This window comes from Nyctibius grandis, chromosome 4, assembly GCF_013368605.1.
Source record: "Nyctibius grandis isolate bNycGra1 chromosome 4, bNycGra1.pri, whole genome shotgun sequence".
NCBI lineage: Eukaryota > Metazoa > Chordata > Aves > Nyctibiiformes > Nyctibiidae > Nyctibius > Nyctibius grandis.
This window is the reverse complement of record NC_090661.1, coordinates 9009166-9035753: the sequence shown is the minus strand read 5'-3', so window position 1 is coordinate 9035753 and position 26588 is coordinate 9009166. Positions and strand designations below refer to the sequence as shown.

The 26588-nt window shown below is 42.4% G+C and overlaps 1 protein-coding gene across 1 annotated transcript in view; it reads right to left on the bottom strand.

Annotated features, from left to right (window-relative positions):
* The window catches only part of KIAA1549L (KIAA1549 like), a 134519-nt gene that overhangs the window by 68824 nt on the left and 39107 nt on the right, over window positions 1–26588 (bottom strand). The window contains exons 4-6 of the mRNA XM_068399893.1: window positions 5004–5351; window positions 1563–2177; window positions 24–136 (exon numbers count right to left, since the gene is read on the bottom strand). Of these exons, the coding sequence (XP_068255994.1) occupies window positions 24–136; window positions 1563–2177; window positions 5004–5351 (1076 nt within the window). The remainder of the gene's footprint in view (window positions 1–23; window positions 137–1562; window positions 2178–5003; window positions 5352–26588) is intronic.

Below are 26588 nucleotides of genomic sequence, written 5' to 3'. Positions count from 1 at the left end.
GCAGGCAAGTAAAGCATGCTTACCTGAGCACTGACATTTTGGTTGAAAGCTTGTCTCAGCATTTGGTTGAGTCCTTTTCTCACGCTCTCCTTGAAGGGATTGCTGATCATCATCCTTCTTGTGTTCAGAAACAGAACTGTGGAGCAAAAACCACATGTTGGTTTGAGACATTACCATGCTACTCTTTCCTTTTTTAAATTGTTTTTTGTTGCACTAGGCTCAGTGGAGATCATCAAAGCAGCTAGGGTTTGCAGTAGCTCCAATGGGAGCAAGAACTGCAGGGGCTCAGCAGCATCCCCGAGTCCCCTATTCATCCCATGGCAATAGCCCATTGTTTCCAGAGTGGGGTCTAACAAATGCAATTTCTTTAGGAACAACAGGTAGTCTTTGCCATGCTGCCGTTGTGAGTGAGGTATAATGCCACTCGATTGCCTGCAGACAGGCTGGTGCAGCATTCCCAGGGGACTGAGCTGATGCTGCTAGGGCAGGCCTACGTAAAGGACGTGTACTCCATACCTTCACGGCCAGAGTTAATAAACAAAGAAATGCGTTACTCCACTGCTACAATTATTTTCCATTTAGGAAGTGCCTGTGCACTTTCTTTATTAACATTGTCAATAGCTTTTCCTTTTTCTCTTATAATTTGCAGAAAGATTTTTATAGCTGCACTTAAGTACTATCAATCACATACTATATACAAGATACTTCTATCTCTAGAAATACTTGTTGTATTCATCATACTACTGATGTAGATATTTAGCAGGTACTAAACACACATTAGGTCCAAAAGCTGCTTATTTCATTGTCTCCAGTATCATCCAGTTCTATACAAGGTCATAAACCCTTTTATGTAATTATTCTTCTTTGCTGAGATCTCCAAGATACACACACCTTCTGGCATTGCACTGTGCTACCATAAGGAGTCCTTATGAAGCCTGGGTAAGGGACCTCTCCAGACCCCTTTAGTTCAGAGTTCTTACAGCTAAGGAAAAGCTGTCTAAAAAAACAGCTAGAGCCAGAAGTGGTACTGTTCACACAGAAAGCTCAAAATCCTACCGTTTTGAAGTGCACAACTCTAAATACTGAACATTCTTTTCAAATGATTCTTTAATGATAGAATTAGGTGTTCATATAAAAACAGAATAAAGTATTCATATGTAAACAGGGCCAAAGACTGAGGTAGGTTACTGCACTGTCTTCTTCAGTGACACGGGCTCCTTACTGCAGAGCAGAGACCGAACCATCACGTCATACTGGGCTGTCCCTCCACACAGGTGGTTCTGCTAGATCCCTCCAGTGACCCACTGAACTTCAGAGCACCTGATCTCACTACTTCATTTGACACATTCATTATAAAATCCAAGCTACAAATAAAGCCAATGCCATGCCCATACTAGCAACCCTGCTTTTATCTGTCTGGTTTGTCTGTGCAGCAGCCTCAGCCCCAGAGTAATCACTAATGCCCCCACATTCTTTGACACTTGAGTGTATTTCCTACTCGCCACCAGTTGCCCCTCATAGACAAGTGAGGTCCTTTCAGCAAATTCAGTGGCCCCACGTACCTGTTTTAACCATAAGGTTCCTGGAGAGCCGGCAATCCAGGGGAGGAGCTGCTGTCATGTTAGCGAAAGCGGCTGCTGCCGTGGTTTCAGGAGGAGCGGAGGTGTTTTCCACTGGAGTAGGGGGAAGCCTAGTTGTTTTCGCTGATGCTGTAATAGATGTCAAAGCTGCTGTAATTGTCAGTGGATATGAGGTTGACGTTTTGGTGATTTCTGAGCTTGGGAACTTCTGGGTGTCAGTTACTGTTGTTTCTATCTGCCTTGGTACATGTGCTGTGGGTGCAAGTGTGGAAGCTGTGACCATGCTGCTTTTAGGGGTTATAAGCATTGCTGTCATGTCCACAGGCAATGTAGTTGTGTTTCTTGTTGCAAAAGGAAAATCTGTATGTGTTCCTACTGAGCTTAGATCCGATGCCAATTGTATGGCAGTGTTGTTTTTTGTTAGTGTCAGTATCGGTGTGCTTAAAGCCATCACAGATGGCAAAGGTATGTTTTCAGTGCCTAGAGAAAAGAAGGAAGAAGCTGGCACTGGTGAAGCTGGAGGTGATTTTCTTGTTAGTGGTTTTGCTTCTGAAGTTCCTACTGTAGGTATTGCACCAGAAGATACTCCAGATAATGCTGTAATGACAGAATGGGTAAAGTCGGTTGTTGAGAAAAAAGGAGAAGTTAGTGGTGTTGGTGATGCATGGACAGAAGTTATGATGACTGACTGCAGAGCACTGGTGGTAGGGGTTTGCAATGGGATGCCCTTGGTAGCTTTATTAGATACATTACTGGGAACTAGGCTATGCCTTGTAGCCCTTGTGTCCCACTCCTCCACAATAAATGTAGCTGGATTTCTATCAGCTGTAACCAAATAACCAGAGGACTCTAATTGGTCATCTGCAAGTTCTGGCAAATTTCCAGAACTGATGTCTTCTCCTGTAATAAAACTATGCAAGAGAGTTGAGCTAGAAGGCTTGGTTATGGGAAAGGGGAACTCGGTTGGCGGCGTGCTGTGGATGGCACTGTTTTCATAGCTGGCCGAAAAAGTCAAGTTGTCAGTGAGCTGAAAAGCCAAAGTTGGTGTCGTGCCTAAGGTTTTTGTCAGTAAAGTAATCTTCCCAGCTGTTTGTGATTCTAGAGAGCCAGGGGAAGCACCTGTATCATTAACAGGAGGCAGCAAACGGAGAGGTGCTTCATAGTGTATACTGACATCAACATCTCCAACAGTAAAGAAACGAGCAACGTTTTCTTTTGTGCTTCCATGCTTTTTTTGCAGGGGGTCAGGCACAGTCAAAGTGGTAGCAAGGGATGAATAATGAACAGGAGATGTTTTCAGTGTAAATGCACCTACATCAAACTCTGAAAAACTATTTGACTTTGTTCCAGCGAAGGGTAAATTCAAAACATTTTGACTAGAGTTTGCATATGTATAGTTTGCTGAAGGGGTGGAGAAGAGTGATTGGTTATTTGTACTCATTTTTTTTTGCAGACTTGAAACTACTGAGTATGGTACACGGTATTCGGTTTCCAACAGAGAAGTACTCGGAGGAACTTTTATTGCCGTCTTGACTGAAGTTGTTACTGAAGGAATACTTACGCCAGCTGAAGACAGCAACGCTGTATTGGTCCATGTAGAAGCTGAAGTTGTTACTTCAGGAGAGCTGACAGGATCTAAATTGATTTCAGAGTCGGCACTCGAAATCCCAGAAAAGCTGGTGCCATGGCTGTCTATCACCATCGTCATGGAAACCAGTGACGGCCGCATACCCCACAGTGGAGGCACGACGGAGGTGAGATGCTCTCTATCAACTGAACGTGAAGTCTGACCAGAGGTAAAATGATTTAAAGCTCTTGGAGGTGAATATTCTGCATGTGGGGTCACAACAGTGCGTACTCTCATATTTCTGTCTTTATCTGCAGTTAGGTCCGGACTTTCTGCAGCACCAGGTGGAAGATGTGCAGTCACAAAGATACTAGTAGCGGATGTATTTGTGAGAGCAGGTTCAGGTTTTGAAAAGCCTGTAGTGGAAGTAATTAACAGCACTGCAGCTAGATCAGGACTAGTCACGCCTGTCTCCAAAACAGTGCCTAGTATCTTTGATCCTTTGGGGAGTTTACTGGTTTGGATATCTGGAGAAACTTTGGAAAGCTGAGATCCATAAGGTAGATCATTATTAGCATTAAAGTTTGTGGACATCATTGCTGTCACCCCTCTTGTGAAAGGCTGTTGAGCTCTTCTTGCCCCAGGAAAGCCATCAGAAGTTGGGAGAGTACGTGCAGAAGCAGTTGGCAATCGCATGCCATTTGCCTGATAAGCTCCATCAGGCAGGTCTTCTGCAAAAGTCTGATTCAGAGCCACCACCAAGTGCTGCGAGGGAACAGTCAAAGGGGTTTGAAAAGTATCCTCATCAGCTGCTGCTGCGCTGGGACTGTTTGTGCCTGCTATCCTAGTAAAGGTGTCATGTGCCTCAGTTTGCAAGGGAGACCTTGTGCTTCTTGAAGAGGAGCGTGTTTCATTTCTAAAGAGAAAATCTGTTTCACTGGTAAACACTTGTACTGGCAGCACTGCATTGCGAGCATGCTTTGCATCTAGAATAAGTGATTTTGGCAATGAAAGGGAAGACGTGCTCTCTGTTGAGCTGGAGACCTCAGCCAGGCTCTCGGAAGCCGATGACATGAAAGGTGCACTGGTAGAGCCTGTAGTGCAATTAGTCAGTGCTGTGGAAGACTGAGGATGACTCATTTGGTGTATCAGATGGGGAGTACCCACAGGATAGAAGACTGATGTAGGGAATTCTGCTTTATCCTGAAAAAATGGTGATGACAGAGGAGTGATATCACTGTTGCTGTCAATCAGTGCTGCCTTAAATGGCTGACTGTTTGGTTTTACTCCAGCAGAAGACACATTATACATGCTCTCATTAGGAAACCGTGACAGGCTTCTGGAAGTTACTGGCAGGGAAGACCGATATGTTTTTGACACAGGAATATCAGAGTATACAGACAAAAATGAGGTCCTTTCTGAAGGAGACCCTTTTCCCACTTTTTCTGTGAAATGCATTGCTGTCGATCCAAAGAGATTCAAAGGCATGGTACCCGTAAACAACTCGAGACCCTTTCTGTGATTCACCGTACTGGAATGTACTACAGTGCGCATGCTTAGAGGACTATTTCTGCTTTCACTAACCTGTGAGCTGGCTGAATCTGTGTTGAAGAAACCTTCAGGATCTGCAGACAAAGGCACTTTGATGGGCAGTACAGCTGGTTTAGAAAAGTTAATGGTATGAGGTGACTGAATTACCAATGAGGAGAATGATGGTGATGGAACAGCAGCAAGCATGTCTGATCCTGATGTGCTTTCTTTTGAAATGGAGGGTGTTTTTAATGGTATTAGCTGAAATGGCACAGCTGTACTCGAATGTGTCACTGATGGTGTAGTGGACAATGTGGCAAACATACCAAGTTGAGGCAAACCTGATACAGCAGCTGTTTCATCAGCATCTTGAGATGATGACCTCAGAGGCAACTCAGCTGAAACTTCAGCGGGTTCCTGGGATGCACTGTTTCCACTGCCTTGATAAAGGGTGGACGACAGATGAGTTTGATCCGACGTCTTGGTACGCGTGCCAGACAGTGCTGTTTTTATCATCTGAAGCAAGTTTGCATTCTCCAAAGTCTGTCCCATAGAAATATCGGCTACTGAGGAAGTCTTAGTTTCTGTGGAAGGCCGTGTTGGTGACAGTATAGATCTCCAATTAGGAAAAGATCCTGTAGAAGGAGCAACATTGATACGCTGTTTCCTGATACCTGTAAAATAATAAGTAAAATAAGTATATTCTTCCACAAAAGGAAGAGTTGTTGTCCTGTTGCAACAAATCACAACACAAAACACATTATGTTTAGTAAAATTAGTGAACTTCTTTTTGTATTCAAAGGGCATAAAAATTCAGCGAAAGTTAAAAAAAAAAAAAAAAACACCCACAAAAAACAGTGAAAGTCCCAATGTGACAGATTATAAACCCCTCAAGTCATTTTATCTGACAGAAGAATAAGGAAAGCTTCCTAGACCATACTCTTTCAAAATCCTACTTTTAACTAGGATGGTTCAACATACGAAAAGACACCTTCTTAAGCTTGGGACAATTCTTGAGGTTATCATCAGTCATCCTGTGTCAAAATATTATGTGAGAAGATGGGTTTAGAAGCAGTGTAGAAAGGGAATAGATTTTGACAACCAAGCTTCACTGACTTGGCATGAAGTCTGACATGGGAATAGAGTCAGTATTGGCTGGGTTCCTGTAGGATGCATCTGGAGGTGCTCATCTTGCCAGTTCTAATAATGCATGCAATTAGAGACACAAAAGGAAGAAAATAAAACAGGATGAACATGAGGAAAGGGGGGTAAGATCCAAAACAAATTAGGAAATTAAATTCCTTTTTTGATATATGCAGATGTACAACGCAGCTTTTCAAACACCAGTTTACATTCAACACCATAATGTTCCTAGGCTTTGTTTTCTTAACATGATTACAGTTATTCTAAAATTGTAGTATGGGAAATCTCACATTCCTACTAATTTAAAGATTAAGATTCACTCAAGAGTAAAATTTAAGGAGGTTTTTTTCCCCTCCCCCCTGCCAAGATAATAGATCAAAACTCAGTACTGGCACTTGCTGCCATGCCAAGCTGTGCCCCTTGCATAGCTAAACAGAGGCACAATACGGAGCCAGCCCTCCAGCCCTCCAGCCCCAGCGCATCTGGATCAGACACAGAGGATGCCAACCTCCTCCATACCCGTAATGGCATGGAAGAGTAAGGAGGGGCAGAGCTTGAGATACATGGTTATAAAACAGTCTGGACATTAGTTCCAGCCACCAACAAACCCAAGGGTCAACAGAGCCAACAGCACCGAGGGGGATCAGCCCACACAAACAGGAGCCAGAAGAACACCATGCAGCACAAGAGAGGAAAACGGGTCACACCACACCTATTTAAAGCTAAGTTTCTTTCTTGTGATGCCCTTGTGCTACACTGCACATCATCCGTATGCGCAGGCCAAAGCAGATGATTAGATTAATTCCTTCAGGCTCCTGTGTGCATTCAACGGGAACATGGTGGAATTACGTTCAGTGTGGTGTTTTCACTTTATAAAGAAAAACAACCCACAAAAAATACAAACAAACAAACCACAGATCTTCCATTTTATCCCTGGTATTTAAGAGTTTTATTAAGCCATGGTGGAGAATGGCCATTATTATCTTTCCTCCATTGAAATGCAAGAATGAATACAGAATCTAGAAACAAGTTGTTTCAGGGGAGCAGCTCCAAGATGGGTAACAGAACAGACCTCTGCCATTCTAGCAATTAAAAAATTCCCCCCGACCTTTCATTTAAGATGGGCTAACTTGCACACTAGCATTTGGAGAAAAGCAAAGGTAGGCAGACACAGGTCTACCTACAGCAACGAGAGATAAGCAGGCTAAGGAGAAACCCAATCACAGAATCAACCAGGCTGGAACAGACCTCTGGGATCATCGAGGCCTGTGTCTAGCGGAGTCCCTCAAGGGTCGGTACTGGGACCAGTACTATTCAATATATTCATTAATGACTTGGATGACTTGGATGAGGGAATGGAGTGCACTGTCAGCAAGTTCGCTGAGGACACAAAACTGGGAGGAGTGGCTGACGCACCGGCAGGCTGTGCAGCCATTCAGAGAGACCTAGACAGGCTGGAGAGTTGGGCGGGGAGAAATTTAATGAAATATAACAAGGGCAAGTGTAGAGTCCTGCATCTGGGCAAGAACAACCCTATGTACCAGTACAAGTTGGGGGCAGACCTGTTGGAGAGCAGCGTAGGGGAAAGGGACCTGGGGGTCCTAGTGGACGGCAGGATGACCATGAGCCAGCAGTGTGCCCTTGTGGCCAAGAAGGCCAATGGCATCCTGGGGTGTATTAGAAGGGGTGTGGTTAGCAGATCGAGAGAGGTTCTCCTCCCCCTCTACTCTGCCCTGGTGAGGCCGCATCTGGAATATTGTGTCCAGTTCTGGGCCCCTCGGTTCAAGAAGGACAGGGAACTGCTAGAGAGAGTCCAGCGCAGAGCCACGAAGATGATTAAGGGAGTGGAACATCTCCCTTATGAGGAGAGGCTGAGGGAGCTGGGTCTCTTTAGCTTAGAGAAGAGGAGACTGAGGGGTGACCTCATTAATGTTTATAAATATGTAAAGGGCAAGTGTCATGAGGATGGAGCCAGGCTCTTCTCAGTGACATCCCTTGACAAGACAAGGGGCAATGGGTGCAAGCTGGAACACAGGAGGTTCCACATAAATATGAGGAAAAACTTCTTTACGGTGAGGGTGACCGGACACTGGAACAGGCTGCCCAGAGAGGTTGTGGAGTCTCCTTCTCTGGAGACATTCAAAACCCGCCTGGACGCGTTCCTGTGTGATATGGTCTAGGCAATCCTGCTCCGGCAGGGGGATTGGACTAGATGATCTTTCGAGGTCCCTTCCAATCCCTAATGTTCTGTGATTCTGTGATCGAGTCCAACCATTGCCTTGACACCACCATGTCAACTAGACCATGGCACTAAGTGCCTTGTCCAGTCTTTTTTTAAACATATTCAGAGATGGTGACTCCACCACCTCCCTGGGCAGCCCATTCCAATGTCTAATAACCCTTTCTGAAAAGAAATTCTTCCTAATGTCCAACCTGAACCTCCCCTGGCAAAGCTTGAGGCTATGTCCTCTTGTCCTATCGCTAGCTGCCTGGGAGAAGAGGCCGACTCCCACTTCACTACAACCTCCCTTCAGGTAGTTGTAGACTGCAATAAGGTCACCTCTGAGCCTCCTCTTCTCCAGGCTAAACAACCCCAGCTCCCTCAGCCGTTCCTCATAGGTCAGACCCTCCAGACACTTCACCAGCTTGGTCGCCCTCCTCTGGACTCGCTCCAACACCTCAACGTCTTTCTTGAAGTGTGGGGCCCAGAACTGGACACAGTATTCAAGGTGCGGCCTCACCAGTGCCGAGTACAGAGGGATGATCACTTCCCTAGACTGGCTGGCTACACTATTCCTAATAGAGGCTAGGATGCCATTGGCCTTCTTGGCCACCTGGGCACACTGCTGGCTCACGTTTAGCCGGCTGTTGATCAGCACCCCCAGGTCTCTTTCCGCCGGGCCGCTTTCTAACCACTCTTCCCCCAGCCTGTAGCGCTGCATGGGGTTGTTGTGGCCAAAGTGTAAGACCCAGCACTTGTTCTTGTTGACCCTCATGCCGTTGGTCTCGGCCCATCTATCTAACCTGTCCAGATCCCTCTGTAGGGCCTTCCTACCCTCCAGCAGATCGACACTCCCACCCAGCTTGGTGTCATCTGCAAATAAATCGGCCTTTATGAAGCTGCACCAGAAGATCAGCAGGCTAGACAGGAGGCTGCAGAGTCCACCAGGGAACCTGACCCACCAGAAGAGGTTTGCAGCACAAAAGTAATGCTTTTGTATTTGCACCGTGGCTGCTGATGTGTCACTGGTGGACCTGAGACCTAAATGACTGGTGTGGCATAATTTCTGATATTCTACATGACCCACCACATGTTAGGAGGCACACTGTGATGTAAACTGTGTTTTGGTGGCTTTTCCTTCCCTATTACAATCAGGCAGCTTTTTAACAGGAGGTAGGAAAGAAGACTACATGTATTTTGCTCAACTAGAAGGGATTCAGACATATGCTTGAAATTAAGAACTAGATGATGTACTTTCCAAATCAGGCTTTAGGCAACCTGCAGCTTAAATTTCTGTGAGGTCATCTTGTCTGATGAAGTCATCACTACCTGATCTGTTACACTTCAAACTGCCTTGTTTCACCTCTGAACTGAAAGGCCGTACTGAAAAGTGAATGCAAAGCCTTCACAGGGGATTTCATCTAGTGCTTAGCGAACGCAAGTCCTAAAGGGGAATAAAACAAGTCAGTGTTTTCTTGCTTTCTAAAATAGCACGATCTGTCAACATCAATCCGCACAGTCTGCACCAATCTTCATATATTTCTTCACACTTTGGTTTAATGAGAACGATTACAAGCAGAGAGACAATATAAACCTGAAAAAAGTGTTGAACTCATGTTACCACATTTTGACAAGAAGGAAAGGAAAGCTCAAATAATGCAAAAAAGATAAAACACTGAATAAAAATGTCCTCTAATCTCTGCTTAATTCTAGTCCTTCAGTTCTTGTTTCTTCCATTCCATACCAACTGGTGACTTTTTTGTTTACTTCCATTAATGAAGCAAAGCTCTTGAGTAACTGAAGGTTAAAAAACATTATTTAATATTCTGCAACCAAAATACAATGCTGGTATTCCACTGCAACAAATTTTATTTCATTCTACCTTTACAGAAAGATACTGACTATCAGTATCTATTTAAAACTTCTGCCATAAATTCAACATCCTGGTAGTGACTGGACGCAGCATGTACAAGGCAAAATTCCCAATACATGGAATTTAAACTGAGGTACATACTCATTACTTGATAATCAGTAGGATGATATCAACAACTACAGATCCTTTTCAAATACCGTGCAAACCAAGACTGTATCATGGAAGAAGGGAGGACATGGGAGAATATTTCACTTTTACATCGACCAACAACTGAAAGCACTTGATGAAAGGAGAACACAACCAATTCAAACCAACATGAAAGTCGCAAGGAGAACTCCATCCCACATACATTGTGCACCAAGCCATTGTTTGTACGTACCAGTAGCTGTTTCTCATGTATCAGGATTACCTGTTCTTCTTTCATACTTCAGGCTATTGACTAACCACCACCTCCAACAATCCTAAAACCCATTTAGTAGTAACCTCATTACAACCATCATTGATTAGGGATCTTTCCATTTGCAATGAGAAGGATCTCCAATATGCCACAGTAGGAAGTTAAAAATTAAAGCTGTGATTTTCTCTAAACTGGATCATCATTTCTGAGCCCTTCTGTGCACACCTAAATGATTAACAGGGACCAAAGAAGAGCACAGAGGTGACCAAGAGGAACACCAACATCTCCTCCCACCCCTCGCCTCTACTAAAGTAAAATGGATAGCAATGGGGCACCCTGTGCTTGTCCAAAGACTGAAGATGATGCATACATCTAATTAATTTGCGACAGTAAAAAAGGAGCAAGAAGTCTCACTTATTGTCCATCTTCTGCCCCTGCTCCTGAGACACCACAGTTGCATGTTATTCTTCACACAGGTTTGGTTATTTCTAGTGAGACAACTAGTTACTAAGTAAATCTTCCCTGGAAAATGTAGTGGCTAATGAAAATGCCCAGCTGTTTGCCATGCCCATAAGATCTATATTTCATAGAATATCTCAAATTGGAAGGGACCCATAAGGATCATCAAGTCCAACTCCCTGCTCCTTGCAGGACTACCTAAAACTAAGCCATAAACTAAGAGCATCATCCAGACACTCCTTGAAAACTCTGACAGGCTTGGCATCATGACTGCTTCCCTGGGGAGCCTGTTCCACTGACAGGCCACCCTCTCAGTGAAGAGCCTTTTCCTAAATGTCCAGTCTGAACTTCCCCTGATGCAGCTTCATTCCATTCCCTCGTGTCCTATCACTTGTCACCAGAGAGCGGAGATCACCACCTCCCCCTCAGCTGCGCCCCGTAAGGAAGGTGTAGACCGCAATAAGGTCACACCTCAGCCTTCTCTTCTCCAAACAGCAGGCAACGAGCAAGAGGAGCAGCTATGGAGAAGCCTGTAGGACCAACAGCAGAGCTCCTCTCAGGACAAATTAATATATGTTTGTCAACATGCTCACAAAATGAATTCAGCTCCAACTGAATTAGAAAAACCGAGTCAGGCTTCAAACATTTCCCTCCACAAAAAGGCTAAAAAAAAGTTTGAGAACCTCAACTTAGTAACAGTCTACAACTCTGCCGAAGGAAACATGACAACTATCCAGAGCTCCCTCACTGTCAGAGCAGCAGAGAAATACTGTTCTGCCACTTCTGAGCCATTAGGAAAGATCAGCTCAAAGGTATCTTCAACCACAGAAGATTTTTGATGTCTTGACTTCCATTTCATTACTCACAGATCATCTGGATTAGTAACATTTAAGAGTGAAGCTGATAAAGGGGACATTTGGAAATTTTATTGTATGACTGACCAAGACATCTTCCCATTATACATCAGGTATATGTCTTTTCATAACCTTCAGCATATTGAAGACAGGATTTCAATATTCATATTTATTTGATTTAATAATTAATTTCTGAGACAAAAAATATGACTAAAAATAATTCCCAACTGCTATTAGCTATTGTAAAGGCTAAGTTTTAGTAATACAATAGTATCTATGTAAGAGTAACTATAGCCATCTAAAGCCCACTGGAAATCCAAACATTAAATTACATAAGCAATCTGGATTTTATACAGGTCTAAATCAACCAGCTGTAAGGCAAAGCAATTCCAAAGCTAACTTAAAAAAAAAAATCAGCTTGTAAGAAGCACAATTACTTATAATCATACATAAAAATAACAATCTACTTACAAGATAAGTACTGCTGAGAGAGATCATTTACCACTTTACCCCAGTCTACCCAGTAACAAATAGCACTATCCTAGGGCTGCATCACCTCTTAAAAACAACGCCACTATTATATCAAAAAATGCATTTTTTTTTTTCTTCTCACAAGCATGAAGTTTCCTGCTTATTATTGTTTTACCATAAGAGACTGAGTGATCAAAGGTCAGATGTGACTGATACAGGATAAGATAAGGAAATAAACAGAAAACGAATCTCTGTTACACCAGTGGAAAAAGGCACCACCCTACTCAGGGTTCTGAAATTTACTTCAGTTGAAGCATACTAAGCCTACACAGTATGATGTTAGCATCAACACACATGGTATCTGAGCCACTTCAGAGTTTCCTGAAATTATTTATTATTCCTTAGTTTACAATTGGAAAAATGGCACAAGGAATGCAGATTTCATTGGCCAAAGGATATGAAATACGCTACCAATGAAAGACACAAATACTCAGCAAAGCATTTATAACAATAGCTATGCAGCATATCTAAAATTTTACTCTTACTGTGCAGAATGGTGAAACATAATTATGCCTTCATAATATCTGTTATTCCAGCCACGCGTTGACGAAATTATTACATGACAACCTATGCATCCCACACATCTCACTTCTGGCACCATTCCACAAAGACATTTGCAGCTTAATTTCACACCTTGTGCATAACATTTAACCTGCAGGTGATTTCTAGCCCTGCCAAAAAGCCGACCTACAATCCCGTGCACTGAGCCCTGATGCACACACCCTGAGCCGTGCCCGTTTCTGCCGTCGGTGTGCTTTGGGTCAGCCCCAGAGGAACCTGCCCAGTGGGATCGCAAGGCTCAAGCCAACACACTGGAAGGGAGAGCACACTAATACGTGCGTTTTTGGCAGCTGCCAACCCACAGCTACTACGGCAGGGATGGATGGTGGAGAGGTGGAGAAAACTGCACTAGCTTTCTCAAAACAGAGAAGGTAAATAAACCAGCAAAATAAATCCTGTTCTGTGACCTCCTTAACATCAATTTCTTTATGCAGATCCTGGGAAAGGTCTACAGTAATTCAACAGACTGATTCTCACATTTGTTTCGGTCGTAGCTTTTCCCAAACTAGATCCTGACCTTCCAAACCCAAAATTCTGACCTGCTGCTTTGCACCAGGAGCAAAGCTTCGCATCCAAGACAACCTTTTAGCTATGAAATGAAAATACAGGGCTGCAATGAAAATGTACTTCTCTCCCACTTTCAACATGTCCTGCCTTTGTGGCTCACCCAGCCCCAACGTAAGCTGGCTGGGATTCAGGAGAGCAGAGCCGAGCCTGCAAATGCTTCATGGCTGTCATCAATATTGCTCTGGGAACCGACAGGCTGGTGCGACTGGTACCGAGTGCCAGCCTTGCCTGGGGGTGAAACGTGTCTCCTTCACCACACAGGCAGCTCTGCCGGGATGCTTTAATTGCGTCCAGCAAGCGGGGATGGAGGTGAAGAGCCGCAGAAGAGACAATACATTATCCAGGGTAAAACAACACGCTCCTGTCGTCGAGGGAACAATTCTGCCCCCGTCAATTCCAGCTGCATCATCTGCATGTTGTATTCACAGTGCAGATGTTCAGCCGGATCATTAGGAAATGTAGGGAAGAGCAGTGAGGCAGAGGAGGATTTAATGGCCACGCAGTGCTGCAGGGTAATTGCACATAATCATATAGAAACCAGAACATGCTATGGGGGCTCTTGTCCTTGCTCCTGACGATTGCACCTGTTACCATTTCTGCTTGAGCTCATCAGATTATTCACAGAATTTAAGTGAATGAATGACATATATATATAAAATTTATTTACTATTTTAATTTTTATTGCTTATTCAGCAACACTTTTAGGATCAATGCTTTTGTGAGCCTGACAGCCTGCTTTAGCACATTGCTTATCTGTTTATTTGTAAATACACCTTTATACAAACTTCTGTAAAGGAATTGTGTTTATTCAGGGAAGTTTATATAGACACTGCTAGCATCAGCATAAATCATTTAATGAACAATGTAGCAAAAAATTTCAAGGTCATTTGGGAATGCACAATACCAAAGCTGCCAGTTCTCCTGATTTGACCTTGAGTCTTACAATATTTGAGAGGTTTGTGCTTTTTTTTGGGGGGGGGGGGGGGGGGGGGGGGAACATAAAAAAAAAAAAACCACAAAAAAACCTCACAGACAAAAACAACACACAAAAAAAACCAACAAAGAAACCCAAAACCAACCAACAAACGAAACATCCCTTAAGTGAAATAGACTGTATTAGTATTTCAGCTTTCATTCTTTACAGGAAAATTCTGAATTTTTGTGGTCATTGGATAAAAGAAAACTAAAACATTATAAAATCCCATTAATTTTAAGCAAACCACATTTTTAGAGGACTTTTTTTTTTTCCAATTTCTGGAGCTAGGACAGACTGTAAGGGTGGTACCAAATTCTGAATGAGCATGAGAAGAGTTTTGGGGCCAAGCTCTGATCTGCTTAGACTCTTTGGGAGTTCGGCAGCAAAGTACAGAAAATGTGGACTCAGCTTAGTTTTTCCACTAGTAGTTATCGGTTAACAATAGTACAGCTTTCTTATTATAAAGATGTACTTTCTTAACTGCAAGCTACTCCTTTAATAAAGCTTTCAGAATTTAAACTCCCCTTGAAAATCAAATACAAGAGGAGACTGAAGAGAATCCCTGCTAAAAGCCACGCAGATTATTCTACAAAGAAAAAAAAATATTTTCTCCAGAACTTTTTTAAAAGAAATGACAGTGCTTTCAAAAGGTTGAACTGTGCACCATATTACATAATATAACATATTTTGACATGCTGGTTGGGTAATTGTGAATGTTCCCTTGAGTCAAAAAGCTTTCTGCTCACCAAACCAAGCACATCTTCAAGGGAATCTTTTTTGCATGTAACATTTGCATGTCAAAACACTGACGTGCAGGTGCACCTTCCTCTGGTGCTGCAGGCACAAGAGCCTCCAGCAGAGAGAGGGTAACAAGCAGGTCGGTGGCACAAGCATCTTTAGCCACTGCTGCTGTTAGAGGAGTGACACTCATGCGCTCAGTTGAGTGCTGCTCATTTGGGATTACTGCACGTTATAGACCAAAACAGTTTCAGAGAAGAAAATGAAATCCAAGAATTGCTGATAATCACAGCATTGGCTCTACCTGATATGTATATGTACTAGAGGCATCAGCTGTGAAAGGGTACATTAGGTGGCTGTAGCTAAGCAGCATGCAAACCAAATGCCTGACAGCTTGTCCAGACGACCCTAAAATTTCTTAATTTCAACATATTTCATCCATTTCAGAGCTTTGTAGTTACAGTTACTAGATGCAACACACACGCAAGCACCAAGGCCAGAGGAGGATGAGCTCTCTGTGTCTTCCAGTGACTATTTCAGGCCAAGACACGAAGGGCAGACAGGGAGGCTGCACCCTGGACACCCCTGTGCTTGCCCCGAAGGACATAGAGGCAGACCCTCTTTGGGGTCTATCCCAGCAAGATAACCAGGAGAGAAGTTAATCCTTTCTAAGGAGAGATACCGTCTCAGAAATGCCACATATACAGGATCAATACAAGGACAGAGGTTTCCACAATGTCTTTCACTACTTGCAAGCTCTTTCCACTGCCTGTGGCCTCTGACTCTAATGAAGGATAAAGAGGTGAAGACCAGGAAAGAAATGTAGGTCGCACACAGAAGCATCCTGCTTTCTCCATCTGCACAGCATTCAGTACTGCCCCACTGATAATGCTTTCAAAGTATGAAAGTCACTGATCTCAAAAAAAAAAAATTTTTTTAAATCAATAGCTTATTGATTTTTAGATTAGAAAAATTTCTGGTCACGCTGAAGAGAGTGTCTGAAAAGATCACTCAACATTTGAAGTAGAGTAAATAACATACCTCTTTTTAAAAATGCAACAAAACAATAATCAAGTCCAAATTCTAGTCTCTCATCAAGATTTGCACCAAATAACCACTGTTTATCCATCCTAGTATACAATGCAATTTCTGAATCCTAAAAAGCAAAGTCTACTGCTTGGCCCCAGAATGCACAAAGGTTAAATCAGTGAATGTATAAGATCCACTACCGTGAATGAGCTAATAGACAAATATGGAGTTGAAATGTGGCACATCCTTCTTTGGAGGGGACTCCTCTTTATGTCAGTGAATGGGACTACAAACATAAGCTCTTGCTGAGAAAGAGTCCACGTAAAATAGGTGGTTTTTTTCTTAGGTTAGAAAAATTATTTTCCTGAGCAGGCTTGACACCACTGAAGGTAAGAGACAGCATAGAGAGATGCATTTTAATGCTTTGGGGTTTTTTCCTCCCTCTCCACTTAAAAATGGACAGAAACTAGAAAGAAAGCCTTATACACATCACCTTAATTTGTTCTTTCTTAGGTAGTGACTTTTCATAAATTACCAATTTAAAGGCAATACCTTTTAAAAAAATCTGATTTTTTTTTTTTTTTTTTAATTCAGTATTGCCCTTTGATTCCTACCTTTACAAATGTAGCAAGGGCCCTCTCTCAAGAGGAGAGAAATCACTTTCCTATGAAGGAAACTTTCAGCGTCCAGGAAGCTGTCAGAAAGCTTCCTGAGGTCAAGGCAGCATGACAGAGCAGCGACCAAATTTTTCTGAACAACAAATCAACCTGCAACTTTGCCATGACCTGCAGTGGATACTCAACATGAAGTGAAATATACATTACAATTAAAAGTGACATCTTAATGAACTATGCATATCAACTCACTAATTAATTCTTAAGCTCCTTGTCTGCTCTACAGGAGATGAGGACTTGGCTCAGGCTAGAAACTATCATCCAAATGTTTAAAAATAATTTCCATTTTCTATGACTTTCACTGTGCTTTGCACAGCTCATTAGCCTTTATTTTCAGGATCTTTTCTCTGCTGTATTGAAGTGGCAATAGCTCAAGTTTATAGCAATATGTCGCCTCATTTCACTTTCTCACCTCTTGGAAATCGCTGCAAATACTTGTCTGACAGGACACCATTACTGACAGTAATAAAAAAAATCAGACACCCCCATTGACAGAGTACAAGAGGCTAAAACCACAAAGGAGCGTCCAGTCCCTGGTGGTAAAAGGTCAAATAACTGCCCGGTCAAATCCAACTTTTCAGTCATGAATTAAAATCCAAGAGAAATGTTGTACAAATGCAAATACATATCTGCTTCTGAATCTGAAAAATAAAGGATAACACAGGCAGACTGTGGGGTTCCCAAGAATGCTGGAGAAATACCTGAGCTCCCAGCCCAGCTCCAGGCTCCCCTATCAGCGATGCACACTCAGACCACCACCAGGATGCAGGTGCTGCATCTGCTCCTCACCTATTTCCCTGCAAAAGCCATGGACCTCTCTGCATCATTCGGGAAGCCCCGTCCCTCATCCAGAGAGCTCGGTCCTATACAAGCTGTACCCCTGCACTTCTCTGACACGTTCAGATGCAAGTTATGTATCCTACAGTGGTTTGATATTTAATTAACATAGAAGTACAGGCATCAAATGTAGCAAACCCAAAGCTCACAAAGACCCAAACACAGGGATAAAGCAGGTAGATGTACTTACAGACTGTAGCTCTGCTCTTGCATTGGCTGCCTAAACAGGAAAAATGTCACTACTAATGAGTGATGTGGTATTAAAAAGTGGATTCTTTTCCCTAAGATAAAGGCATTGGCATTTTCTGTCAAGTAATTAGACAACAACATCTTCCTTGTGAAATGAAAAGAGTCCTAAAAAAAAAAATCATACAAAAAAAAAAAGCAGGATCACTGCTACAGGCACAACCATTTTTTAGTAATAGGTGAAGTCACTTTTAATCGTAAAACCAGTAAATAGTTAACGGTTACCAAAGTGAGCAGCTGGTTTCTCAAAAATAAGATGCACCGCCTGGAACAAAGGGCATTATTAGAAAGAAAAGATGCCGCTATTTCCAGATGGTGCCTGAAGAGCACTGCACAAGTTGGTGGACCTCCTAATTTAAATCTCCAAAAGTCCTATAGAAAGGTTTGGGTCTCGTGATAGAAAATGATTAAAATATACTCTCTGAAAAGTTTAAAATGAGCCAATTAAGATCTATTTGCTCCTCCATAGCAGTATGGTTTGCTGGGCTGTCTTCTGCTGTGCTTTAGTTCACGGGACTCACGTGCTCTGTCACATTGCACCTTACAGAATGGTAAAAATGGCTCTGGTAGGAAAACAATTGAAAATGTTTCCCCGTTGGATCCCCAACTGAAATCCATCTTCCTAACTTCTAATTTAACTCAGAACTAAACCCCAAAAAAGCCTGTCTCTGTGACCCACTTCGGGTACAGCCATGATACTTCTTGTCACTTGATTGCTACTCTTTTTGCTAAAGTTTCATAAGATTTTGTTCTCTAAAAATTTCTGGAAGCTATTTCCAAAAACAGCCTCTAATGAAACCAGACCCTAATTTCTTTCCAACCACTCAGTTAATCTTTAGAGACACTCGTGGTCACTTTTAACAAAAAGAGAATGACAATGCCCTGCTCAGACAAGCTTCTCCTTTGCACATACACTACGCAAACATTTTGCATTTATGTAAGTATAACCATATATCTGGTTTTTAAAGCTCTCAGGCTAACCAGGATTTTAGGAGCATTACTAGTACACTGTCAAACACATGCACTATGTAGCATTTAAGAAGGTTTTCCATTAACCAGCTCTATGCTGGTATTGCTATTGAAATGAGATAATTCAAATGAGATAAGGATAACTGGGGGAAACTAATGAATGCAGAGTATTTTTTTAAAAATGAAGGAAAGGTATATGAAGAGAAAAAGCACGAAGGAAGAAGGTGCTAAAACTGCCAGGTCATGCAACCATTCATTTCTCTTATTATCAATTAAGAGTTGCTCAGGTGTCAAAATATCAGCGTTAAGATCCGAGTCCCTGATGCTACCAAAACGAAATCCTGATCATCCGAGGCTTTGCTCCAGGTAAGATGAGAAGCATAAGGTGAAAGTTTCTTCCCGTAACCTTCCTGACAGGTGATTTATTGCACAGATCATGGCATCGCTTAAGCGCATTCCTTAAGTCAGATTTCTGCCACTTCCAAGTACTTTTTCAACACACGCTCCTCCTCGCTGTCAAGATTTACTGGCCTGGATGCCAGGAAAACAGGGAACCGTGCACACAAACATAGCCACAGAGGTGACATGTCATGCTTATGAGAAGTAATTTTCATTCAAAGACTGCTGCTCTTCTTTCATCTATCAGGACACCATTACAGTAAACTGGTCACTTCATGGATGAACCACCATTAAGTAGAACTAAAATTGTGAGTACAGTAAAGAGTTAAAGTGTGGATGCTGAACATATGAAAAAAAAAAATCAGAAGAGGCTCATGACACTTGCACAAACAGAAAAAAAGCCTATAAATTATTTTTTCAAATATCCATTTGGCTCAGATATCACAGAATCACAGAATCAACCAGGTTGGAAGAGACCTCTGGGATCATCGAGTCCAACCATTGCCCTGACACCACCATGTCAACTAGACCATGGCACTAAGTGCCATGTCCAGTCTTTTCTTAAGCACATCCAGAGATGGTGACTCCACCACCTCCCTGGGCAGCCCATTCCAATATCTAATAACCCTTTCTGAAAAGAAATTCTTCCTAATGTCCAACCTGAACCTCCCCTGGTGAAGCTTAAGGCTGTGTCCTCTTGTCCTATCGCTAGTTGCCTGGGAGAAGAGGCCGACTCCCACTTCACTACAACCTCCCCCTTCAGGTAGTTGTAGACTGCAATAAGGTCACCTCTGAGCCTCCTCTTCTCCAGGCTAAACGACCCCAGCTCCCTCAGCCGTTTCTCGTAGGTCAGACCCTCCAGACCCTTCACCAGCTTGGTCGCCCTCCTCTGGACTCGCTCCAACACCTCAACATCTTTCTTGAAGTGTGGGGCCCAGAACTGGACACAGTATTCAAGGTGCGGCCTCACCAGTGCCGAGTACAGAGGGACGATCACTTCCCTAGACCGGCTGGCTACACTATTCCTAATAGAGGCCAGGATGCCATTGGCTTTCTTGGCCACCTGGGCACACTGCTGGCAGATATGTCTACCTTGCGATTTTTAAAATTCTCTCAATGAATGGTGCTGCTTGGCCACCTTCTCCAGGGTTCTGCCCTTCCCTGCAAGCCCCAAAAGGAACACTAGCATGAGCTGCGGGAGCTATCCTGCTCCCCAACAGCTCTCACACTACATCTTCTGCAGCTCTGTCTGCTTTCCTGCCCCTCTGTAATGCTCTAAGAGTCCCAGGGAGGAGCTTGGATCACCTGCAGAGCAAAGGCGAGCCAGCACAGAGAGTTAATACAGAATTAGAGCTTCGTTGGCTGAAAGTTAGCCAAGGAGAAAGTCTTTATTGCACAATGCCAAATAGGCTACCTTGAAAGAGCAAAGAAAAGCAACCGGGGGTGGGGGAGGATGGTATTTAAAAAAAAAAAAAAAAAAAATCAAGAAAAGTTCTGGCTTCACAATTATCTATGCCCAATGCCAGTTCAGACCTGAGTGGCAGCAATGGATCCTCAAGGAACGCCCAAAATGTTGCTTTGCACCTACGTAACAAGAGCATAACAAGGTGAACAACACCCTCAAGGCAGTCCCTCAACCTGCTGGAGACTCCTCTGGCCCCACAAGGAGAGGGACACGTGAGAGACCCCCTACCTTGATGTCTGGGCTAAAAGGCAGGTGCTGTTTTGACTTAACTTAAACTGAAGGCAAATGCTTTATTTGCAGGAGAGGGAAGAAACGAGATTGTAAATTCTGGTCACAGCCTAAAGGTTTGTCTTGTTGACTTTCACATTAATTTCTTTGTCATGGTTTTATTAAAACCGATTTGAATCTTAAATAAAGACTAGTAATTCATTTCATTCTTCACTGACTACTGCTTTTTCATTAACAGGTGATACTTAAAATAGTACAAGGGCTATATCCATAATTCCAATTAAAAAACTAAATTATAACAGTTTTCTGCATGAATCAAAGATTTGTCATCTCAGAAACTGTAATTTCGAAGTGACAAATATGCCTCAGTGGCATTCCCTTTCCGCAAACCACCAGGCACCATGTTTCTCATCCAACAGCTTCTTTTATTGCAGCAATTATTTAAAACTCTGTCAGACATATTAAAATGTTGACAATAACAAAAATAAATTTTGACAACAGAACACAGTATATTACATGACTTAATAGCATCAATCACAGGATCTCAGTTTGCCACTATCACAATGAGACTGCATTGCTATGAAATAAGACGGTTTGATGGCAGTGCAAACTTTTTAGCTTGAAGCTAAAAAATTAATACTATACATTTATCCCCATGATAAAGAAACAATGCTACAGCATAGCAGTGGATTAAAAAGGGAGCCTGTACTACAGAGTGAGCCAGGATGTGTTTAAGCTCTATCTCCCTGTGTGTGACTAGTTGTGTTCTATCATGAAAGCACAATTTTCTTATCATCTGAGTAAGGTTTTGCACAGCAGAAGAGGAAAAAAAAAAAAAAACACACATGAGTTGATCCAAGCTGTCAATTCGTTTATGAGAACTGTTTCAATCGAAATACGGCCTGCTTTCTTCTTATGCAACTTTTTTTAAATTAGTTACATAAATACATTCCAACCTGTTGTAAGCATAGTAGATCTAATCCCCACTGCCCTGAACCTACTGTTATCACTTGCATTTTTGTAAAGTAAGCATAAAGCTCATTTAAACTCAGGTCACTTAATACCATCTCATCACAGAAGCCCATCCTTTCTACAACAGTTGCATAAATCAGCCTTAATGCAAATAAGAATAAATACTTATATTTTGATCTTGATTTGCACAGCTGCAAACAGCTGCAAGAGGGGCAGGGATGAATCAGGCCCGCTGCAACTGTACATGCTTCAGCAATTCACTGCATCTCAAATCCAGCGAGCGAGTGGCAGGATGTACTCTTGAAAATTTGTGGTATTTTTAAAAAGCCCATTAAAATACCCCAGAAATCATCAACCTTTTTTGTTTTAGGTTTTTTTGTTTATTTCTTTTGTTTTGGTCACCAGCTTTCCAAGGGACTCAAAGCTAATGAGAAATCTGAGCAATCACACAGCAGTACATGCAGTCAGGCCAGGTGTTAAAGCAATAGGAAGTAGTACATGGATACCACTACAGGCAAGTTACACATTCTGGATTCCAATGAGAAATACATTAAATTTTACTTATTTATTAAGTTCTTGGCTGTAGCTTTTTTTCCTCCTGTAAGCTATTGTGTTGATCACCTTCATTCTCTAGGTATCCCCATCATATAGGAAGAGATACATTGAGAATCGGTAACAAAGTGTACTACATATATACAAGAAATCTAGGCGGAAAAATATCCCCAATTTAACTTTGATACTCAGTAGATCAAGATACAGTATGTAGAAAAAGTATTGAGTAGATTACAGACAGCAGGTTAAAATGGGAGACACTGCACCCCTGCTCAGGCCAACTCAGGAAATCTAACATACCAAGAACAACATAATGGATGCAGTGTAATTACTGTAACTGTCAACATCAAAGTCTTTGAAATCTCTTGGCACTATCATATGAAAAAAAAGAACTCTTTAGGAACTTCATTGAATTGTAGACGCACATTAGTCACGCTGACACACTGCTCCTGGTATCACACAATGTGCCTAGAGGTATGCATTTCAGTTATTCGAGAAATACCACAGCAAGCTAAGCAAAAACATTTGGGAGGCAATAAATATCATTCAGTGGGTCCCCTCAGTGTGGCAAAGGGCTCTACGATTAAAAATAAATTAGTATATTCAGTCTTCCATAAGAGTTCAGGCATTCTGCTCTGCGCTGATTCAACCTCCAAGCCAACCCGCAGCCAAACCACGTTGGCTGTGGGGATTTAGAGGAACAGTCACCAGTGATTTAACTACAACTTGCCTCAGACTCCAGCAAAATTAGTCCTTGCTGGCCTACAGTTTCTTCAGGAAAATGTGGTCTCTTTAAACAAAGAGAAATAAATGCTGGGGGTAAGGTTTGCACCGATGCTGAGAATAACATTGCTCCCTACTTACAAGATACGATGCCAAAAAAACCCCAAACATCCCACACTATTTAGACACATATAGACACATATCCTGAAGATAATACCATTCCCTTAGAAGAACAGGCAAAGAAAGAATTGTTGTTCAGCAACGAACAACCTCTGGTAAATGACCTGCTGCTTGGCTACCAACTAGCTCACAATTCAACGAGCAGGCTTGCCTACAGACAAGTCATTTCTTTTAAAAAAAAAAAAATAAATACATAAAACCCACCGCTGCATTTTCAGGTAGATAATTGATAATGTTTCTTTGTAGATTTTATTATATATTGAATTTTATATATATATATATAAAAATAATTGCTTAGGGAAACTGAAAGACAACAACCACTTCAATATCCAGGTGAGTCATAAAGCATCATCAAGAAAGTTTCTAACCAAAAATATTGAGTATCTACTTTAACTGAGCACTAATTTATTTATTTTTTAATAAGAAACAAGTCAGTTACCCAAACTTTACTTTCCTGTTGTGTGACAATTTCCCCTCTACACCTCCTCCGCTGTCTCCAGAAGGGTTTCAGACCCAGCCTTGCACACCAGGCATCCCAGGCAAGCCTCCATTAACCACAAACCTCAGAGAGTCACTAATTTGTAGCGGTGGTTTGGACCCTGTGGGCAGCCCACCCTCACCAAACCCACTTTTGCTGCCAATCATTTCCCTACTGGGGCAAAACTCATCTCTGCGCTCATCCACAGTTACTGGCTTGTGAACGTGTTCGCTTAGAAACGACGTGCTGAGCACAGACATGTAGATCTGTGTAATGCTTTCCATGAAGACATTTATCCTTCCCGTAGGAAGGAGGAGGTTATACAAAAAGCATTACTGAATTCTGTGCTTAACCAGCCTTCCCTCCGTATTTCCAACACATGTAGGGACCAGTGTGAAAAACAGAGTGACGGTGTCGTGTGACATGTCAAACTAAAACTGCCCAAACCCTGCCAAGTCAGCAATATTATTTTTTTATTCATGGCAACATTTACAAACTTGGTGGAATAAATTCCAGACTCAGTTACCGAAACAGAGCAACCTGATTTCCCAAGGCGCTTACCCCTAGCAACATCCCCCAATTACACAGTGGCCTGGGGATGCTCAGCACTTGAAAGATAAGCCATTTCTACAAAGACAACTAAATGTGGAATTGCTGTCCCAAAATTGAGACTCCAAACACGTGCATTTCAGCTATTTGGCCTAAAGTATATTTGTTGCTGAAGGGGGCCTACAGGAAAGCGGGAAAAGGGCTTTCTACAAGGGCATGTAGTGATAGGATGAGGGGGAACGGTTTTAAACTGAAAGAGGGTAGATTTAGGTTAGATATTAGGAAGAAATTCTTTACTATGAGGGTAGTGAGACACTGGAACAGGTTGCCCAGAGAAGTTGTGGAAGCCCCCTCCCTGGCAGTGTTCAAGGCCAGGTTGGAGGACGCTTTGAGCAACCTGGTCTAGTGGAAAAGTGTCCCTGCCTGTGGCAGGGGGGTTGGAACTAGATGATAAGGTCCCTTCCAACCCAAACCATTCTATGATTCTATGAAATTTCTAAGAAAATAAAAACATAAATGGAGGAACACAGAATTAGGAATATTGCATTCCTGTGGGATTTCTTCTCACCATCCCTCTACAATGAGGTCACTAAACAGTAATTTAAAATTTTATGCATGTACATAACTTTAAAGGTTTATATGGTACCTTGGTCCCCAGCTTCTGAAATACATAAATACATTAACAGAATGTGAAGGATTCTCAGAGATTTATCATAGCTCTAGGGGCTTTGAGCATGGTTTTTGGTTTTTTTCTCCTCCCACCAGCTTCACAAAGCCCAGATGAAGAGCTGCAAATCCCAGTTACTATATCAAGGGGGCTGAAGCCCTCTGGTGCTTCAGAAGGAGCGAGCAGCCAAACTCCCAAGGAAAACACCACCACATCACAATTAAAGGCCAGGCAAGAAATACTGAAATACAGATTCTGTGGAAGAGAAGACAGCTGAAGACAATGGGGAAGAATTTTAATTTATATTATTTTAAGTAGTTCCATTAAAAAGGCAGGTTTTCATTATTTAATCTATTGAAGCATTTTGATACGAAAAAACCTCACAAGGAAATATTTCTGAAAATAAAGTATTTCAAATTTTCATTTTTAAATAAAACATCCATTTTTTAGACCTGTTTGGAAAGTAAATAATCTGAATGTAAATAATACAAAGATTTAGTTAAATATTTTGTTTCCTGTCAATCTGAAACACTTGTGAGAGGGCTGATTGACTCAAAACAGAGATGTTGGGGAAGATAACCTGAAGCAAAATACTTTTTCTGCTTTGGCCGGAGTAAAAACAAAAGGACCCATTACTCTCCTAAGTCACTTTGATTAGATTGTTTGCTGTCTTACAAAATGATTTATATTTCTCATTAGGTAAAGACAATTAAAATAATCAGTCTCTGAGCAGAGAATCACATTTTGCTGTAAACAGTATTTATTGAAAAGGTTGAACGTTGGACTGTCATTGCTGTAGGCTCTCATCTGTAGCATCAGGAATATGGAAGAGCAGTACCAGCCAGGGAATAAAAGGCCATACGCACCAGTCACACCTGCGGCCACGCTTTCAAAATGTCCTAGCTTAAAAATGCTCAGCATTCGTAACCAAAGCCTTGTTCTGCCCTTGGCTCGAACCCCAGCACCTTCCCTGTGGTCCCAGGACCTGCATGGCAACATCTCCTGGAAGACTTCTCACTCCTGTCCTCAGCCAAGGGGATGCACGGCTCCCGTGAGAGCCTGGCCCTTAAAGCACTCTCTGTCCTACAACACCTTATGAAGTAGTTCTGCTTTCCCAGAATATTTGTCTCGCACAGCAAGGGAAGATAAGGGCTTGCGATTGGCATGTCAAGTCAGCCCACAGACCCAACACAGAAGAAACCAGACCACGTCCTATGTAAATTTAAACTGCAGCGCCAGATGCTGAACATGGTAGTGAATGTGAAACAGTGATAAGAAGAAGTACTAAATATCATTAATGGGGCAAGCTATGCCGTTAATAGACCATTAGGTTAACTCCCTATTAAACGGGAAGTTTTTTAGCATAATCTTTTCAAACACAACGAAATGCATCAGTCCAAGTTAAACGAATGACTAGGGCTGCTGCCACTCCTGGAGCCATGAGTAAACCACAGACACCCAAAGACATGAGATACTGCTGCATAACTACCACGTAACACCTTGCAGTAGGCACAGCTTTGGGACCATCCACTTCACGTCCCCAAGCCTACCAACAGCATTCGGCACCCGTGGCCAAGCACTCTCCAGCAGCCACTGCTGACCCACCAGCCCCCGGGTTAACGA